The sequence below is a fragment of the Pygocentrus nattereri genome, chromosome 3, assembly GCF_015220715.1.
Source record: "Pygocentrus nattereri isolate fPygNat1 chromosome 3, fPygNat1.pri, whole genome shotgun sequence".
Lineage (NCBI taxonomy): Eukaryota > Metazoa > Chordata > Actinopteri > Characiformes > Serrasalmidae > Pygocentrus > Pygocentrus nattereri.
In genome coordinates, this window is record NC_051213.1 from 19,348,181 (window position 1) to 19,369,947 (window position 21,767).

The 21,767-nt window shown below is 38.8% G+C and overlaps 1 protein-coding gene across 5 annotated transcripts in view; it reads left to right on the plus strand.

Annotated features, from left to right (window-relative positions):
* The first annotated feature begins 494 nt into the window (after positions 1-494).
* Positions 495-21,767, plus strand: part of trak1a (trafficking protein, kinesin binding 1a) — a 47,288-nt gene continuing 26,015 nt past the window's right edge. For 2 of the 5 annotated variants that reach the window (XM_017700414.2, XM_037536959.1), the window contains exons 1-2: positions 8,267-8,373; positions 12,360-12,554. In XM_017700414.2, coding sequence (XP_017555903.1) covers positions 8,370-8,373; positions 12,360-12,554 — 199 coding nt within the window. In that variant the 5' untranslated portion in view covers positions 8,267-8,369. Of the gene's footprint in view, positions 700-8,266; positions 8,374-12,359; positions 12,555-16,256; positions 16,568-20,989; positions 21,271-21,767 lie in introns of those variants that run through there. The other 3 variants (XM_037536958.1, XM_017700416.2, XM_017700415.2) reach the window with 3 other exon arrangements.

A 21,767-nucleotide genomic window follows, 5' to 3' on the forward strand; every position in this document is an offset into this window, starting at 1 on the left:
ATCGTTGAATTGGTGCTTAAGTTTTTACAGAGTAAGTTCAGTCCTAAGCACGTCTTAAAGCCCTAACTGGACTGTCGAAAAGGCACATTATAAGAAAAGACATTGTGAGCACTAATTAGTTGAATTGTCTACCTATGGAATGAAATTAAATCGTTTGGCTTTTTTATGTGAGAGATTGTCTTATTGGTTATTGGGTGTAATACATTGCAGCACAGTAGAATACTTTGGATCTGAAGTTCTTCCAATCTCCATGAATTTGCCTTCCTAACAAGTAATTTTCTGTGTCTATAATTTCATATGTCTTGTTATAAGTGGCCTTTGTTTGCCATCCATTTAGCTAACTGTGTGTACCTTCTCCCCCACTCCTAGATCCAGCAGTGACTGACCACTAGCTTGACTGTGTGGTGTGGTCTGGGAGTCTCATTGCTCACTCTGTGTGGTCAGGCGTGTCTGGGCGCTGCCCTATGGCTCATGCAGCAGACGTGTGAAAATCAGCCAAACTGGACGCCGCAGTATCGTCCCGCACTGCCTCTGCCTCAGCCCTGCCCCCCTCAGCCAGCCCTCAAAACCTACTGCCTCAAAGACAGCATCCGCAACCCCCAACAACTGTCACCCCTGACAACCACGAGGACCACTATGTAAGCGAAGGACCACCCAACCAAGTCAATGCGCTCTGTAGAGATGCAGGAACTATCACAGGTAGGGTTCACTAGACAGTAGACATTAAAGTGATTTTGTGGGATAAAATGAGCGGTTTAAGACCATTTATCTGTTTTCAACACACATTTAGCAATTTCTACCTGCACATGCAGGCCATCCTGCTGGCACATGAACACAATTCATGTGTTTCATGAGCACCGCATGATCTGTGCAGGAAAACAGACACATTTTTAAAAAATTAAATTTCTGTTTATAGAGTTTGTATTTTATTTAGCTATGAAGATCATGGCCTCCATTTATGAATATACTGATGCTTATTCATTTTTCAATTTTTTTTCTACTTTAAGTATATTTGTGAGAAGTGGAATCTCCATTTCACTTAAGCATTTTTGAGTTATTATCAAATTTAGTTATTAAAGCTACACTGTGTCTTTTTGGTGATCTCTCTGGAGAAATGTATATGTAATTGCATGCAACATGGAAAAGCAGATTTTGTGACCTCGATTGTGCTTGTTCAGTTTAAACCACTAGTTTTGTACTTCTACCGAAGTTATTTTTGCTAAAGTCACTAAAGTAACATGGGTTTAAGCTACTCTACACGCCTCTGCCAATAACACTTATCAAGCTATATCATGTTTTTGTGAGAGAGAGTACGCTCTGTGGAGGCAGCAGGGTGCCTGTCTGACTGAGCTGAAGGTCTGGTCTTGCTCTGAAAGGCTGAAACTCGGTCACTCATATAGTTTACTTTCTGCGCTGTGACAACCATAACCTAACAGTGGTGTCAGAGTCCAGCAAGTTGTTGTCTGCTACCAGAGCTGCTATAGGCCTTACTGTTTTCTATATTTCAGTAATGGTTTAGGCTGGCTTCTAATAATATTTAGATATACACAAATTTAATGACATATTTTTGCGTCAAGCGGCATATAATATACACAGGCATAACTGTATATTGTTTATTGAAATATGAAAAGTTGTTTATTCTCCTGCCCCTATATCTGTGATAACTAGGATATAAAAGCCAAAGACTCATAATTGAGTATCATAACAGGCCCTTTGTTGTCTGTTAACCATCAGATGTTCATTTAAATGATCTACCCTAGATTATAGCTTTAGGGAGAAACATTACATTTAATTCTGTAATATTACAAAAATAATTCAAATGCATATATTTTAGCACAGTAGCAAAAAAACATCTAAACATTCTTCTCTTTCAGTAGTACTAGCTCATTAATTATAAACATCTATCTGAAGTCACTCATTTTATCTTTAGCAGTTATCAGTCAATACTGACATGATTCCAATGTTGTTGTGCATCCATTAAAAGGCCAAACAATGTTGGAACTTGTTGGTATCACCTGTCAGTCTTCTTAGGCTGCATTTACTTAAAGAAGACTTAGAAGCTGTAATTGACCAAAATGAAGTCACAGTCTGCTCAAGGGGGGGTTATATACTTTATTTCCTGCTTCTTTGACGAATGTGTATTGTGAAAGTGTGCAACACTTTCATTTTTTGTTTGACTTTTAAAGGCTTAGAATTGTTGATTGCATCCATTTTTTCAGAGAAAGATCTCTCAAATCTTTGGCTGATTCAGCTTCAATGCATGTTTGTGTACAGGTTTCAGCAAGACCACAAACCTTTAGTGTTTCTTCCAAGCAGTGTTGTAATGTTGTACATGATTCGACTTGCTTTTTCTGTATGTTTATTATGAACCCAGATGCTTTTAAGATAATGGTCTTACAGCACAATAAAGCAATAGGAAATGAAATAAATGTTTGGGCGTTTTAGTGGCTTTGCTCCTAAAGATAAACATTGATCTTTTTGCACTTCTCAGTAAGTCTTCTCTGCTTGTCTCTTGGGGTGCTTTGGTTATGTAACTGTGTTATGGAACTTTGGTTGTGAGATGAGCTGAGAATACAGATATGGGGTTGTGTGTTATGGGTCACATCCTTTGTTGAAGAGGTCCTCAGAGAGAGACAGAAACGGGTAGAGGATTTCTCATCAATGACTTACTCTTAAAATGGGACCCTATTTTTACAACAATAAATTCAAAACAGATTTTTTACTTTTTACAGTTAGTTTCTGCCTTAATAGACTGTGTGCAGAGTAGGATATTTTGTTAACAATCAAACTTTTATTTCAGAAAATCAAGGAACATATTAAGAAACAAATATGGACCCTTGAAGGTATGAAGCACTGCAGATGATGCATTGTCCAGCAGTTTAAAGTAGAAATAGCTATTCCTACCGCTCAGTTAGTTCCTTAGGACTGAGGAACAGCTTTTGAATGCAGTTCTCTGGCCATTGTTGTCACAGAGGATAAGGGACCATACTCAAGGCATGAGAAGGAAGTTCAGGCATGCCTCTGCTATCTTGAGCACAATGAGTGAAAAAATGGTCTTCCAGGAGCAACATCACCCCCAGCCCCCACTTCAGCCTTATAGTGAATGACCGGTCACCATTTGAAATCATGCAGAGTGTACAGCTTTTGAAGCTTACATAACAAATTTGTGAACTTCTATGTCTATATAAGTCATAATTAATATAAAAATATTAAATCATATTTGTGCTAATCTGACAATAGAAGCATTTTACAAAACACAAGAATCAGTTTAAAATCTAGAGGGAAAAAAAACCCTAAATAATAATTTTAAAAAAAATTTATTTTGTGGGAAAGTATTCTTTTAATATTTATTTAATTTGTCCAAATCTCAAGTCTTTTTTGTGACTATAATCTTGGCTTCGTGTTCTTAAACATAACCAGTGGTTTGCATCTTGTGGTACACTCTGGGGTCTTGCAGGTGTATTCTTGTCTTTATGGTCTTTATTTATACTTAAATGTGAACTGTTTTTTAGGTTGGCTCAGTGTTTTTTCTACGTGATGTCATCCCCTTCTGTGATTCTCTGTAGTCTGCCATGTTATTTGCTGTTTCTAAGCTGACCAGTGTGCTCTAGCGTCTTAATATATTAAATAGTTGATTTTATGACATGTAACCTTTTAGTTGTTTCTCTGATTGACAGATTTTTCTCCCTTATTATGTCCTCCTTTACTGGTATTGATGCATCTTTGCTCATCATGTTGAGAGACAGTATCACTAGACTCTAGACTTTTTGTTAGCTCTCTTGTGCATGAACTAATGATGCAGTGACTGACAGCTGTCCAAGAAACAAGTGAACAGTCAGTAGACTGATTACTTGCCATTACTTCTCTTAAACTGGAGAAATATGTATGAAAACTGCTTAAATTCTTAAATGCCTCACCAAATATGAATGTACATACACCAAATTAAAGTTGACAGTTTTCCCTTTATCTTCAGAGGCATTCTTTCATTTCAGATCCAATTTGCTGGTACAGAGAGCCGATTGGAAGATTGGAAGAGCGAGATACAATAAAATGTCCACTCACACATCACCTACTGACTGCACTGTATGCTCATATCACTCCCTTGATGAGATTCCCTTTAGGTGACAGAGATTGAAGCAGTGCTTATTTGCATCATAGAAATCAGTTTTGCATGATCTCGTCTGTTCACTTCATTTGCATATGATCTACATCCTGTAGTTTGCACACTTTCTTAAAGTATCTTTGTATCATTTGATACATGATATTTGATACAGACATTTGACAAGTCTTCACCAGTCTCATCTGTCATGACGTCTCCAATGTTGTCCGGATTCAGGACACTCTGTCTGTGGAGAGCCATAGTTAGAACCAATACCACACATGATGAAAGAAGATGCTACAATGTGCATAATTTGATGTTCTCACAATATTTTGAGTAAAGAAAATTAATGTCTACAATCATGTTGCTGCACAGCTTTATAATGACTCTAGAATTGGAAGAAAGGAGGAGTGCTGGATGAGTTGGTGACTGATCCTGATCATTTGCAAACTTTGGTGTTCTAACAATGCATTGCATGAGATTTCATTAGTAATAGAATGTCTGTTCTCCACAAAGGATTCTTACATATCTATGATATTTTGTCACATTTTTGCATTGCAGTGTCACAATACAAAATGCATTGTTGCACCCATATAATGTGCTCCATATTTTACATAGAAGTTTGGCTGAATCTTTGTGACCGTATCTTCCTCTCATAACAGTCCAACAGTTTGTAAGCGTACTGTTGTTTTCCTTATAGCTGATGTGAAATGAGCTTGACATTATGTAGCCTACTTTGAAAACACAGTTGAATTATAGTACAGTTGAACAGTAGTTTGAGGTGATGCAGCATACACTACATGTTCAAATGTTTGTAGATTCCTGCTCATTTGCTCTGAGACAAAGTGTATGCATTCAGCCCCAAGTGCATCAGTGAAGTCATGCACTCATGTTGATTGATTAGTTCTGTATCACAAACGTTACTTCAACTTATCCCAAAAGTATTGGATGGTGCTCCCTCATTAGAGAATACGGTTCCACTGCTCCATAGACCAATGCTGGGGGGCTCTATAACTTATGCTTGTGTGAAGCTGATACAAAGCATCCCGTTATATTGGGAGCATTTTCTATGGAGATAGTACAAGCTGTGTCTGTGCAACTGAGCACCTGTGTCAGCTGGGCATGTACCTAAAAGTAGCAGAAGTCACTGGTTAGGAACAATGTTAGGCTTTTCAATTTGGGAATGCTGCCATCTTGTGGATGTTTAAGGTAATTATGTTGTGGAATTACCTCTTGTTTGTCACAGTGTTTCTGTGTTCATGGCTGCTATATGTTTATGCACAAAAGTGCATTGTTGCATAGTGGTCGTAACATGGGTTTTTGAGTTTAAAAGAATATCTTGACCAAACATGTGGTCAATGGTGAATAGAAGCCAGTAGTTACTAATTAGCATAATCATTTACATGGTGATAATTAGTGGATATTTTCTTGTCATTTGTTCTAAACAGTATATGCTTTTTTTGGCCAAGTTGTTCCTAGAAAGTCATTATGAGTTAAGACCTATATATTGTAGCAATAATGTTATGAAGTGTCACATTCACAGCTGAGTTCTATAGCATTTAGTATACTGGCAGTGATACCTGTGTGAGTATATTATGTCTCTGAAAACACAAGACCCCACTTCATTCTCTGAATGTGCTCACTTGTCTCCTGCCCGCCCATTGTATAACGGCGCTTTGTATTAGTACAGCTCATTGTTTGGTGGGTGTGGGTGTGAAGCTGAATTACAGCATCAGTGCTGGTCTTGTTGGAGCTCGAATCTTTTTAATCTGCAGTGGTTACTTCAACATTCATCCTGCTCTGACTCACTTGAAGGAAAAGGTCTGCTCAGTGTTTCCAGGGCAGAGGCCCTGTTTAACCGTCATTACCATGGCGATAGAGAAGTGCTGCATGGTCTGCCAGGGCCGACTAGTGGATGCTTGCCAAATCTGACTTCATTGAGCTATAACAATACAGTTCAAACACTCTACCAGACCTGAATAGAATAAACACTAGATACGTTATACCTACCACTGCTGCTGGACTAGACCAGTTTTTAATACAAATGCAGCAGCTTCTGGTTGTACTTATTACAGGTTCCTTAATGTCTGGAACCTGTTTGGTTTTAGTGTCATAAACCTCTAAAGTTGTGTGTCATTCTGTAGTCGATGATTGCCCAAACAAGGAATTACAGGTCTAAGCCTTTCTAAAAATGGTGTTCTTGAAAATCCCTTAGTTGTAGTTTGTGGTAAACAAAACTGTTCCAGAGTCAATGTGTTAAATGTATTTTTTAAGCCAAAGTCACCTTCTGAATTATAAAGCCATTTAATAGTCAAAAGACAACATTACTGCATTCATGTTACAAGCAAGGTAAAATTCTTGTACACTGAAATGACTTCACATGAAAATAGAATAATACTCTATCAAATAATGTATTCAAGTCTATTGTATAACACTACCAAATACTCATACTGCCGTAGCAGCATCACCATGAAACTTGACAAAGTTTGCTGATTTATGTGGGCTATTTTGGTAAGGCTAACAGTCTTGTGATGTCAGTTCAATGTTCAGCAACTGTAGCTTGCATGTAGCAATTTTCGAATTATGACTATTTAACCTCTGTCATTTAAGGCATCAAGTGGCATTCAGAAGACAAATGTACACAGATCAAAACATATCCGTTTTTGTACTACAGTGCAAGATAGTAATGATTTTCGAGAACACCACAAATTTTCCCATGGTGATAAATGGCCTAGACCTAGAGTTCCTTATATGGGCATGTTGTCACTACAAAATGATGACACAAATTCTGTAATGACACAAAGGTCTGTGTAGGGCTCTAAATATCTGACTTCACAATAATTCAATTTAATGACAGTTCATTAGGAAACAGCAAAAACTTCATACATACTTTATTGAATACTATTATAATTGTGACATCATGTTTAGTTTTTTGTTCAATGATCTAAAAATCTGCATTTTTTTTTACACCTCTGGTATGATGCACTCCCAAAAAGCTGCAATTGTCAATAGTTCCTCTTGCCCTGTCTTGCCTCTGTGATTATTTAATAAGATAGGAAAGAATCACTGACTTGAATTTGAACTCTCACTGCTCAGTCCAAAATGGAACGCCTTGACCCAGTGTGGTACAACATGTCCTGACAGTTCTAATTCCTTGAAATGTAACTGAAGTTTTACTGATAATCACGATCTTTAACCTGCCAGCTCTCCAGATTTAAAGGTGAATCCAGATTGTTGTAGTTCAAAGACCCTTTCACTGTTTTCTTTGAAATTGATTATCAGCTCATGGCTGTGCTCTGGTTGATGCATTATCAGTCTGTAGAAGGTGATGGCTCAGATGCCAGACCCCATCTTATATCTCATCCTTCTTAGCTCAGCTCCTTACTCAAGGTACTCATGTGTCTGGTTACTCTCTCTGTTGACGTGAGGAAATGCATGTTTACATATCTGACGTGAACCTCCCTGAGACACAGACCATACATGTCTACATGAGTTGAGGCTCATTTGTCTGTCTGTCAGTGATTCATCATAAAACATCCATTTGTGATGTGCTGGGTGGATCCTGCGGCTATCAAAAGCTATCAATAATTTGTTGCCTTCTTATTGTTTTGTGAGAGAAAAAGTGAGCATGAAAGTTTGAACAGACAGCAAAAAAAATTGTGTGTGTATGTATATAAAATATAAAATTTGTTCTTTCTTTTGTTCTTCTCTCACTCGTCCTATCTCTGTCCTTTACTCTCCCTCTTTATTTCTTTTAGTCTCTTTCTCACTCTCTCATCTCTCCCCCTCTTTCTCTCTCTCTCCATCTTTCTCTTATTCTCAGGACCTTTCTAACTTCCTGTCTTCCTGTCTCTCTTAGCACACTTGCCCCTCTGTTTACAAAAACTCCCCTCCTAATCTGGTGCTATTAAGATCCTCTCTGTGCAGAAAGCACAAACCAGTCCACAGTTCAGTAGAAAGAGGACAATGAGTGCAGCAGGCCGGTGACTGCAGAGTAATCCAGTCTATGTTTAGTGAAGGGGCATGTGACTGGTGTCATCAGCATGCCAGACATGGCTGGGCGTTCACTCCTCTCACTCCCTCCCACTCTCTCTCTCTTTCCCTCCCACTCTCTCTCTCTTTCCCTCCCTTCATCTCCCTCCCTTCCTCCTTACCCTCAGTCTTTCTCTCTTCCCTCCCAAGCTCGTTCTCTCGACACCCTGCCCTTCCCTGAAGTAGAGGAAAATGTAATTTGGTCGAGAGAAGACCTTGAGCCTGTGGCCGCAGAACCATGAGTAAGTACTCAGATCAGGACACCTCAAAATTTCAGACTGGACACTGACTCTGTAGACAGCGTGGGGCTATTGCCTGAGCGGTTCCCTGCTGATCTATGGCCATGTGACAAAGTTAAGGTTGAGCCGTTGAAGTTTGTCACCCTCCTCAATTATTGTCAAGGCCGGCAACTTGAGTGCCTCAAAGTTTTTTGAGTTGTATCTTTTCAGTCTTTTGCTTTAACTTTAAACACAACTTTCTGTAAAAAAGAAAACAGTCCTGCTTGTTTGAACATGTTTGCTGGTATTGATTTTTATGTGGCTAGAGAAGTCTTCTTGTTCTGTGCTCTGTACCCTGGAGTGTTGGCTGATGGATGTGTTTTCCCTTTAAATCAATAGAAAAACACATGTAAGCGAGTACCTGCTCACTGAAAAACCGCTAGGTTTAGCAAACAGTTTCAATGCATTAACTGTTTAAAATGCTGTCTGCATTTTTGCAGGATTACTAAATGAGTACAGCATTGCTTTAAACCAGAAATCATGTCAGTGCTGCAAGCTAGTGGAACAGCTGTTTCTTATCACAGTTTGCACCCAGCTGCCTCTCAGCTGCTCAGAGCTGAGTGGGAGTGCTGGAGTATAGAGGTGAAGTCTGGTTTGGAAGGACAGTGCACTTTACACAGTTGTGCTGTTGCACATGTACATAAAAACACAGACCCAAAATAATCACAGGTCGGCCATCACTGGCTCTCTGCCCGTTCTCTCTAGGGCACTCCGTAACCTTCATTCAACCTGGACACGACAAGTGACAAAAGGAAACACTCATTTTAGAAGCACCTCTCACAGCAAGAGTTATAGTTGAAGTTATACATTATGCTGTTGGTGGATATTTTGTGGATCAGAAACTACATGGACTTTTATTTTGCTTTTGCTATTCAGACAAATCCAGCCATTTAAGTACCAGAACATTTGCTTGCACTCTTTCCAAATCTTCCACCTGACCTGTTCTGGCCTATACTCGGAACTGCCTGTTGAGTTCTGCGCACTGTGAAAAGTGACTGAGTGATTGAAGCATGAAATGAAACATAATTCTAATGTGTTGATCAGTTTCAATAACATCAACGCAGTGTTGTCTTCCAGTTTGGAAGTGTTTGAATCATGTAAATGAAATGCTTTACTTCTTTCAGTGAAGGTTGTGTGAAAAGGTTGTGTGACCAGCCTGTGCTTCACCCTCGTTTAAATAATACAGTCCTATATGTTGATGGTTAATGAGTGGTGTATCAGGTTCACAACCTTTTTCTGTGCTGTTTGTCTGCAGACTCACCAAAGCATAAGTACTTGCACTTTTTACATAGTAAGATTATGGAATAAACAATACTATTATAAAGATAAAGCTTGTTTGTTATACATTCCATTGTAAACCTGCTGTTACCATTAATAAATTAATACATTTCATTTAATTGATATTGTTTTGGACATTACATGATTAAATTTAATCATTAATTTTGCCTCTAAATAAGTCCTGGTTTATTTGATTTAGTTCAGTGTGTGAAATGTTAAATAAAAAGTTTTTGTTAGCAGTTTTTAAATGTGGGACATATGTGGTGTGTTGACACACAGATAACATGTGCATCTTGGCAATGCCTGCAAGTGTCATGATGAGATCATGTTAACACATCACCCACCTCTAACATGAATGCAGCGCATTGTTGTTGGTGTGTCCAAATAGTGCAGTTGCATTTAGGGCTGCATTACTTTAATAATTCAATAATTTTAATTTTAATAAATAACTTTAAATAATTTTGCATTTCTCATGTAATAATATCATAACATTAATTGAATATTGAGTTTTATGTCCATATCATGAAGCCCTAACTGCATTAGATATTGTAATAAACCGGATGCTTATCGCTGGAGTCCGAGCCAAAACCTTGTGTTTTCTGTCGTTTTTGACATATTTTGAAAATATTAGTTGCCCTTTACTGATGAATGAGCTGTAAGAGTTCAGGGTGGAGTCTGGTTTCATTGACTTACGTTAAAAGTAAAGTATGTTTTTTTCTGTCTCCTGTTATCATTTTGGAGATATGAGGTTTTGTTCTAACAGCAGCGTTGTTTTTTTGTAATGCATTGTAACTTCTCCACAGTGCACATTCACATTCCAGCATTGTTACACCCCTAATGTGAAATATCACCAACCTTATTGGGAGAAAGTATTAGCACATAAGCTAACAAAAAACTCTATGGCATGTTAAATGCTTATACATGTTCTCAGTAGCACAGGTGAGTCACATTTAAGGAACCTTTGAGAATTCCATGTGTTCCTGAACAGCGACACAGTTTTTGTTGTTGTAGGTCTTGGGTCTTTGGAATTGAGTTGTAAAGAAAATAATAAATAGAAATTTAAATAAATATATAAAGATGTTTACAAACAGGATGGTGTCTGTGTGTGTGTGTGTGTGTGTGTGTGTGTGTGTGTGTGTGTGTGTGTGTGTGTGTGTGTGTGTGTGTGTGTGTGTGTGTGTGTGTGTGTGTGTGTGTGTGTCTGTGTGTGTGGGAGAGGGAGGGGGAGAGAGAGAGAGAGGCTGTACAGCATGCTTGTACATGTGAGACGTGTCTTCCTAGTAAAACAATGAACGGGATGAACGGGACAGCTAAAATGCTGCTTGTCACCAAGAACAAGGGATGGCTGTTTAAGAAGGGGGAGGATATTGAAAGGAAAAAGACCTGTCTGTCTGAAGAGGAATGAGGCTAGGAATGTTCTGTAGCACTCGTTATTTTTTTTGTAGGGTTTCAGCAGCATGACTGTGTAATGTAATGATTAGTGTTGAAAGCTTGAGTGTTAGTCACGGCTGAGAAAAGCATCCTGGGGTGTAACAAATGACCACAATTTTATTTATCTTTCTTGTTGCTTAATACTTATAACCACTAAGCTGGTTATAAGCGTAAGAGTTTGTAATATTTGTTGACGTGACCTGCATATCCTGTTCCTCTTTGATTCTGTGCCTGACTACAGACAACGTAGTTTTCCAACACCCCACTAGAGGTCACCAGTCTCACATCTATAGTCATTCTGGGTGCGTTATTAAATATGTTACCTGTCCTTTAGAGAGGTGATCCTGTATATGGTTTGCATTCCTCACTTTCATATCTACACATCCTTCATATTACTGTAGTAGTTACTGAGTGATGTGTAGTAATTACTGAATGAGCCTGGAGGGGATCACTAAGGCATTAATTATCCTAATGTGTTTGAGGCAGTCATGGCATATGTATTGGTACTTTCTTTGAAGCGTAGCGTGCTGTTGCTATAGGACTATGCTATATGTCAATACACAATTACACAATGGTATTTGTGTAATATTACATATAAAATATGTAATATTTGCTTTTCTTTCTAGAGTTATAGGTGTAGGTTTGAACAGTTACTCTAGATATTTGTCTTTTTAATTAAAGTTTTTAAAACTGATATCAACAATAATACTCAGACGTAGTGTGGCTTAAACCACTGATGTGTGAGAGGTGCTGAAAGTGACCATAGCAGATTGTAAATGAATGAAAAGCACTGATGTTAATAACATATATGAACATTTAAGCAGTCAATCAGCAGATTTTGGAATAAGCATGCTTATTATGCTCACTAATGCTGATAAGACTGACTACTTGACTACTTAGTTTGAATCAAGGTATTACTGGAGTAGTTTGGTTGGTACCATAAAAGTACTGAATTTTGATACCCAGCACTGCTACATCCATTGTAATGGGCAATATAGAAAAAAAATATATCATGATACTCAAAGTCGTTTTCTTGATATATGATCTTTGTGTTTGTATTTTTTGAGGGATGGTGGTCTGTTAACAGAGAGTGAACTAATACAGTCACCCATGGAAAATGCTGTCATACCTCAATATCTAAATTCTCTAGCCAGTGCAAAATGGTTTACAGTTCACTGTTTTGTTTACTATATGTCTGTAACTCTGTCTTTTCTCTGTCTTTCTGTCCTCTCATGGGTCAGATGTGTGTAACAGCACTGATCTTCCAGAGGTGGAAATCATCAGTTTGCTGGAGGAGCAGCTTCCTCACTATCAGCTGAGAGCAGACACCATATATGGATATGACCACGACGACTGGCTTCACACGCCCCTCATCTCCCCCGACACTAACCTCGACCTGACTACTGAGCAGATCGAGGAGACCCTCAAATACTTCCGTAAGTCTTTCATTTTATACACCCCGTTTCCCTCTTCCTCACAAAAACATGCACGTGCGAACTCAGGCCCAGTAGACACATGCTGTACTCATTCAGGAGATGTTAAATACTCTGTGGATTGTTCTTGGGGTTTGTGCCCATGAAACCTTGGTATTTGCGCTGTTTTTCAAACCTGGTTTATCAAAATGGCTGCAAAATTGCACAGAATTTATTTTAATCGTTTAGTTATTATCTCTGATGGATAATCTATGGGTTATACTGACTTATGATCTTTAAAGTTATTTTATTATATTAGAGATGCATCAGTCTCATGAATTTTTATGGTTGATTCCAATTCTGGTGTCTTTGCAGAAACTGTGTGGACTAAATGAAACATGAAGCACATTTTCAGTACTTTCTATTTGTCAAAGTTACAATACAAATAACATTATTTGCTCTTTAGCAGGCTAAACTGGCATTTTAAATTTGCCTGTTTAAATAACATGTATCAAATAAAGTGCTACATTGAAAGTAACAGGCATTTGGCTATTTGGTCTGAGTTAATACTAATTATGCTTGAACATTTTGGTACAGATGAAACACAGCATGGGTGCACGGATCTAGCTCACATTGTTCATGTGATAAAACTGCAATACAGATCGGTCAAAATTATAATAATAATTTGGTGGATTGTCTGTGTGTTTTGGAGCAAAAAGAATGGCTGATTCTGATCCTGGCTGAATTTTAACAGGATGCAGTAAGAGATTCAGTTCCTTTGGCTTGAGTTGAAACTGTAGAGCTTGTTAGGTCAGAGGGCTCAATATATCTGTACTCAGTGCAGGCTGAGCACTGTTGCTACAACAAAGAGTCGCACTGAGACTGGGTACCAACCAGCACCATCACACGGTTACTGGTCAGTCAGAACACTAATGAGGTGTAGTAGTGCATCATTAATCTGTTCAGTTGTCTTGTCTTATTTTCTTTTGCCATGACTTGTCTTGTGAATATGGGGTTGTCACTATGCATCTTTACCAGCTGCTTACATGTGTATGCTGTCTGCATGGCATTAAAGAGAGAGTTTGGAAAAACTGTCTGAGCTTTGTATCACCGTGCTTTTAGTTTTATAACCTTTTAGCCCACACTCACTTTATCCAAGCCATTCTCCTGTTGACCTGCCAAATCTGCAGCTTGCATTCTGTACCCTCTGAAACCTTTAGGACCTGATTTTGTTACACTGATAGTATAGATACATTCAGCTAATACTCAATAGTGACAGCCCTAATTTCATTTATTAGTTATGTGTCACAGTAGAGCCGTTAAGACATACTATACATATTTTACCCTCTCATTCTCCCTCCCTCTCTCTTTTTCTTCTGAACTAATTTTATTTCACATCTCAGCTTAAAATAGTACACACTGAGACAGGCCTCTGTAGCAGAGGGGGTAGAGTGAACCATGTATTGATTTCTATTGTGTAAGATGGCACCAAACCGCTCAGAATTTGAATGTGTACTTCACAGCTGCATCATGTATTAATCATTATAAACTAAAATAAATTTCATAGCATATTTTTTGATAGTGTGTTTATTTTGTGATTATGCTTATGAAGTCACAGATCTAGCGATACGTCTCTGCCTGTTTAAATAACATGCATCAAATAAAGAGGGTGCTGCAGCACTCCCTGATTTCAGGACTGCCACTGTTAAAAATAATAGTATTATTAAAATGATAATTTGAGCAGAGTAGAGACCCATGTGTATCTGTTTTAGAGAGAAGGTAGTATTTTTGTCTGTACAAAACCTGCAGTAGTTTAAGAGAGCATTGTATTTTCATTACAGTGAGCCAAAAACTGCTTTGGGGGCATGTTATTCATACACATGCAGGTTGAGCTTCTAAGAGAGAAAGTCTTTGCACAGTCTGACTCTTCACGTTTGTGCACCGCATCGCCACTTTAACTCTTCCATTCTTCCAGTCTTAAAACCAACCAGTTACGGCTGTGTCCTCCCAACAAAACCTGTTCCTAAAGGGCTCACTGACATTGTTCCCCTACAGCCACTAACATTCATGCAACTACCCAAACACACCTTACATACAAATTTAATCTATGAGCATCTAAAATGACAAAAGAAAACAGCTGTTCTCATCTCTGATGAGATTAAATCTAAGATATTTACCTTGCATAAGAAAGGAAAATGTCAAAGGAAAATGAGTGTAAAACATGGAGTTTCAGAAAATGATTAAAAGATATGGAGAAAATGGGACTCATAACAGACCTAGACCACAAAACAATCACCATCGAATAAACAGTACTTTCTTTAGTACCAGCTTTCATTTTTGAGAGAGGGGAGAAAATCAAGCTCTGCTCTTTCCTCAGATCTCAGCACTATGGGTCTGAAAGACTGTGTACCTGTCATATAGCCTTTTTTGAGAAACACTGAAACTGGACTTCTAAATAGTCCACATTTGTAGTTGGTATTACTTTAATCTTAAGAAAAAGAAAAAACAAATAAGGCGGATGTATGGAAATCTTTCCCTGCAAATTTCCCTGCTGAAAACTCTCCTGACAAGAATGGAACCTGTAATAAAGGTAAAGTGTGAACAATATAAATGCTGACAAAAGTGACATTATATTTAGTTGAGGCTTCTGTGTGGTTATCTGTTCGTTGTATATTTTCTTAACTTCTACGTAATGGCTGTTTTATCTTGGTATCTGACTTTTTTGCACACAGCTAAATGCCTGATATTACAACTGGGGCTTCAGATTAGAATAGTACCCAGGGCAGTCTCCTCCATATTTTGACAGACATTGCCCAACCACCATGATGTCATCAACACAAGCCAAAAGCCGGTCAGCTGGTGAGGTGGCAGGAGGCAAGTCATCGCCTCGGCCCCTCTTGGCTCAGGAAAATTGCATCACAGCTGAGCACAGCCAGGGGTGGCTTGGGATTAGATGATTCATTTGGACTGTGGTTTCATGATTGCCCGGGGGCAGAATCAAATTCATTAAATTTCTAAATTAAATGGCTTGAACGTTGAATTGATGAATGCAGAATGTTCTTTTTTTATTTTAAACATGATTCAGGCGAAAGCTCCAACAGGATTTTCTTTGCTTTCGTTCATTCCGGACAAATGACTGCTTTTAGATGTGGCATGTAAAGAACACTGTTTGGCCTCTGTGTCTGAGCTGAGGCTACTTTGCTCCCCTTCTGTCCTACTTCCAGCCCCATTTGGCAGCGAGGATAAGAAATAGTCAGCTGCTTCTTTTGGCAAGTGCACAGCCCAGGCGCACAAGCCGTCAATGCTATTGTTCTCACGTAAACCAGCTCCATGGATTCCATTCATGCAGTGTCATTCTAACATTTGTCACCACATACAAGACCTGGATTGAAAAAGGTGTGTGGAAAAAAAAAAAAGTGAGAGAGAGTGGAAAAAGCAGACGGAAGAGCTGAGGCAAGTTAGGCAAAGGCACATGCACACACACACATGCAGACACCACCTCAGGCTAGAGTGGGAGCCAGTTGCTATGGCAACCCCTCTAGAGGGAGGTGCAGTGAAAATAGGGAGAGCTAGGAGCTAGGAGAGAGAAAGAGGCGGAGGTGGGGGTTTGGCTTATGACGACTGTTGATAGGAGGAGCTCACTCCTGATGTTGTAAGGTCTGATTGGCTGCTCATATAGGAAATCCCCACCCCCCGGTCTGTCTGATACAACCTTGAGTACAGCAGTGCTGTGTGAGAAGCCTTCCTGCGCAACACTGCTGATTCTTTAATGCACCCTCAGATTTCACCCCAATCTCTCTCCATCCCACTGCGGATGGGATGCTCCATGTAGTTTCAGTTGCTAGTTGTGACTCAGCTGACTGGTGGCGGAGAGAATGGGCCTTTGGGAGAATGTGTGTGAGTATGTGTGTGCTTTTGTGACCTCGGGCAGTGGAAAGCAGAAGCTGCGACTCACGGCTGAAGGAGACTGAGCATGCAGAGATTTGTGGAGGCTGACTACTATGAGCTGGACTGGTATTATGAGGAATGTGCTGATGGTAAGACCAGAGGTGTCATTATACTTGCCTTAAGCTATTTCTGTCTAGAAACCATTCAATCATGTGAAGAATTCTGTTTTATCACATTTCTTTATTTAGTTTTGTCACCTTTTTAGTGCACAGTCAGATTATTAAAGGTTATGTTCCTTCAAATCTGTAGCTTATATTCTATATACTATTTATTGTGCTCTTATTTTGGAATACAAGGTCCATTGGGAGTTCTGTGTCTAGTGCAACTAAGAAGGACATATCTTTCTAGTGCAATTAAAAGGTGCATATGCATGCTTATAGTTCAATTAAGAGACACATATTTTACAAGGTAATGGAGGTGGCAAGAAAATGGGTGATAATTTGAAAAATGAAATGGAAGCAGTAGTGAGTGAGAATTATGGGAATGAAGTGATAAGATAGTCTGAAGGTGAGAATGTCAAGCAGATTGTTAAGGAAAAGTTCAACATGGCTAGAAAGAAAAAAAAAAGATGCTCAGAATGATGAAGATGCTCAGAGAAGCATCAGTGCCACTACAGTAGGTAATAAACTTTCTTTTCTTGTAGACTTGTATTGCATCAGACAGCACGGCCTCTTCAGCCTGTTCATAGCAGTGCTAAATATAGGATTATTTTGCAAGTCTGCAAGACTGTTTCAACCAAATGACTTCCTTGTTGACACCAACCAGGGTGAACTCTTGGTTGGGTTAAGATGATGCCTTAGCAAAAGAGAAGAGCAACAATGCAAAATAGCAACTTGGAAAAAATGACTTGGGGGTTTCTCATAGCAGGGTTGCTAGCAGTAGAATAGGCATTTTAAAAAATAAATAAACATGGGTAAATATACAAAGTACATAGCTAGTATGAGAAAAGTAGCTGCATTTGAAGTGTGTGTGTGTGTGTGTGTGTGTGTGTGTGTGTTTGTGTGTGTGTGTGTGTATATACATACATATATATGTATATATAATGTTTTTTTTTTTAATCACCGTTTCCATTCAGCTCTGTCCATTGCTGAGATTTACCCCATTTACCCCACATATACCCCATTCTGTTCTCTGTGGATTTGAGAACAGCCAAAATCAGTTATGTTAAGTCATTATGTTAAATCATGTATTGTTTTTCAGCTTGTACAGGTTTAGCAGCAGCAGGTAACATATCACTAGCGCTCAGTCTGATTTTTGACTTGTGGTGGTAATTCACTGATTGCTTGTTGTGGCATCATGGCTCCTTTCAGTAGGCTGCTGTACTTTGAGTTCTTATGTAACACTCCAGTTACAGCCTCATATAAACATTTTTGTAATCAGGAACACATGTACATTGTACAGGTTCGCTGGTGTGCATTGGTACATTACTTGGTACTGATTTTGTATTTTGTCCTATGTTTTCAAGACGTGGTAATACTGTCAGAATCAAGCAGTGAAAGCAGCTTAATAAAAGAAATTCTCTTAAATGCTATTCGTGTGTTAGTGCTGAGTGAAATTGGCATTTTGGCCCAGATTCTCTTTAAATGTTTATAGAATGAAACCGTTCTAGTTTCATGGCTGATTATCCAGAGACAGGGGAGTATTTAACTTCAAAATGGGCAACAGCTGCTTATGGTTCATTGGTATTTCATCATACTGATATTATATAATCATTTGCTTGCTAGCTGTCTGCCATTCTGTTAACACATAAATACATTAGGAATTGTTTGGTAAAATATGACAGAAAAATGAGAGCAGTTTTGTTTTTTGCATTTTGATGCCTATGTAGACATGTATCTGAAGCTGCCCCCCCCCCTTAAAAAGGATGGCTGATGTAAGTTTGCAGGTGCATTGAGTTCACACAATACTGCCTCCTTTAAATCAAATCTTACACAGAGGAGAAACTTCAGGTAATTTTTAACTGCTAACCCATGTATCCAGCTTGAATAGTTTTTTACTTAGTAGAATGATTCTTACTCTTTTAAAAGTAAAAAAAAAGACTCACTTGGGTTGAAGTATTAAAATGCTTGAGCTACGACATATCTACTCAAAGACCAGAAGCAAAAGTAATATGTCACTGTTGGGAGAAAGCACCCATCTCCAAAATGAGAACTTTACAGGAGAAGGAAAATTGTCTTTAACTTATAATGGAAGTTATTGTAACACGATTTTATTCCAGATCATTTTTGTACCATTTTCACTGGGCCATTGTTCATGAAATGTTCATGTAATGTGAACAGCTGAAGATTTCAGACTATATTAAAAATGGAAAAACAGTGATGAAATGTATGTAGAAGCAAAATAATATTTGTTCTTAAAGACCATACTAGTAGTGGGGTGAATTTTTTTTTTTTTCTTTTCTTTTCTTTCTATGAAGGTTTAATGTCAATGATCATCATAAAAACTTGGTTTTGACATTATCTTCACTTTATTTCAGCTGGAAGATACTACAGCACGTGTTCCAAGTTTTATGGCAGTGATAGTTTCCCATGTGGCTTGTGGTCCATGTGACTGTGCCTCCGTGTGTGTGCTTGGTACTGTCCTGTTCATTCATCAGTGCTGTATGGAGCTGCTGACCCACATTTAGGAGCTGTTTTTTGATCTGCAGTTCATTTGGGGCTCTCTGTGCCCTCGCTCTGCTGCAGAGTACTGCTCAGCATGTTGATCACCTCACTGAGGGGAGAAACTGTGTTTCAGTGTTCACAGGCCTACACACACACAGGCTCACTCACATTTATATACACACCCACTCTCCCACCCACCCTGTCTGATTCACATGGTTTCTCCTTCCCTGCTGTCATCCCACTCTCTCCCACTACTCTCCCTGCTTTGTTTTTTGTTTTGTTTTGTTTTCTTCTTTTTTGGGAATAGGGGGAGGAGGAGTGTGAAATTTTTTCCCACTACAAAAAACAGAGGCACTCTCATTCACTGCCTTGGCTTTTCTGGGTGGGAGAGCATAGCTGCCATTGTGTCTCCTTAAGAATGTGAGGCCACTGAGTGCTTACCAATAGACCAGCTTCTGCAGAACAATGTAAACAGAATCACAATCACAAGCCCAGTGCAGCATGCTTAGCAACTTGAGTGTGAATTGTTTGGATTTTTATAGGGTGATGAGTGAAAATAACTTAAGCCATACTAGAAGTAATCAGGCAAGTCATACATACACGTGATTAATATTTGACAAAACTTTTTTGATGACACTGCTATGCAAACCTTGTGGTGTTCTGCTTGTTGTTTGGATTCTGTTTGGCACTAGTTTACTAAATTGGGTATTTGAATAAGGCATCAAATAAATTATTTTTAATTTTAACATCACCATATGGGAGGTCTCGGTTGTCCAGATGACCACAGGTGCTTAGCATCATTAACAGTGTAAGGCCTCATTTGTTCATAACAATATTCTTAACAGTATAAAATATTTCTGGTTGGAATTTGTTTAAAGATAATAAAATACAAATTTGGATATTGTTAAAAAGGTATGGAATAAACTTGGTGACCATCAAAAGACTTTGGTGGCACCCAAGTATAGACTGTCATGTATGCAAAACACTGTAAAACTCTTGTTGTTTGAAGCACAACCTTGATTTTCATTAACCCCCTGAATCTGGTGGGCTGGAGTGAAAATGGAGATGTTATGGGTGAAAATTCTGAAGACATGCCCATCCACAATATCTTGGGCTTTTGATTGAAATCAAGCCAAACTTAAGCTCGGAAATGGATCAGGATTGGCACAAAGGTCTTCCAAACCAACTTTCTTTGAAAGTACGTAAGGCTCGAGGAAATGAACATGAGCAGGTGCTTCGTTAAACCAGTTGAGCATGTTGTATTTGCAGTGATGAATATTTAAACCAGTTTAAATTTTTCTTTTTTGTTTATTTGTAAACATATGTATATATGTTTTAGCAGGTTATTGATTTAGGACCAAGTACAGTGTTAAATCAAATACAAATATGTACTTAATAATTTGTAAAAGGCCATTATTTTCTGCAGTGGTTGGCTGTTTGTTTGTCTATTTGGCTTAATGGAAAGTAAGCACCAGCTAAAAATCCTGCAGTGTTTGCATTTCGCATGGCTATAGGGATACGGGCTATCAGGTGGCCACACCTACTCAACAGGTGTAGCCAAACACAACTCCTCCATGCCTTGAGAGGTTGCTATGGTGCTTTGAAGGAAGAAACCATTTTGCTTTCTGAAGAGAGGGGTGCTCAGCTCTCCGTTTCGCTTAACAAATGCTACATTCTTATCAAAATAAGACATTTGCAGTGCTGCTGTTTTATACAGAGCATACTGATTTATATTAATGTTTATTCTCAGATACTGAGTTGAGATTGTATTAAAATCTTTAGGTGATTTATGTAACAATCCCCCTTCCATTTGTAGCAAGGTAAATGGTAGTGGCAGGGCTTTGAGTCACAGACTGTTGGTAGGTGTGGGCACTGGGCAGTGCTGTGTGTGTGTGTGTGTGTGTGTATCTGAGGAGGTCGCCTTGGATGTGGTTTGTTAGTCTGAGAAACACTTATGGACAAGTGTGTGACAGTTTTGGAAATGGCATGGAACTTAAAGCAGAGTTTCCTGCCCTGGTATCACTAGTCCAAAAAGAACATGGAATTGCCTCCTCATGGTTCCACTGAGGAGAACTTTGAGTATGACTCCTCTTCAGATCTGCTGGATTGCTCAGCTCTGTCTGGCTTCACCAGTTCAAACTATGCTGATGATGAACATGAAGATCTGGAACCTTATACACTGGAAGAAGGTACATTTCTGCCTCTTCTGATAACAGCTGTACCTAGCGTTGTCTTGCTCTTTGACTCACACAGACTGTGTTGCAATGCCTTCGCTGAACTTCTGTGTTTACAATTTTGGTATCTAAAATACTTACACTGGAACAGGTATGTCCTCCTGCGGTCACGTTTAAAGGTACTTAACAACGGAGCACTCATGTAAAAATTCATTCTGCAGGGTTCCAGTTTTTCAGCTTTGTAAGAAATATTTCCTAAGGTCATATGATGAGATAATGAGTTCATTTTACTCCACATAAAACCTGCTAGTTCATATAGCATAGTGTTCATATTTTTGGTACTGTTCATGTTCTGGTCAGTAGAGTACATGGTGGTGTTGAGTGTTTTAAATTGAATTAGCACAGAGTGTGCTACTGGCATGCAGGCTAAACAAACAAATTAATAGAGGCAGAACATAAAACAGACATCAACTTCAGCATAGGCAGACGTGTGTTATGCTGCTACCAGCCTC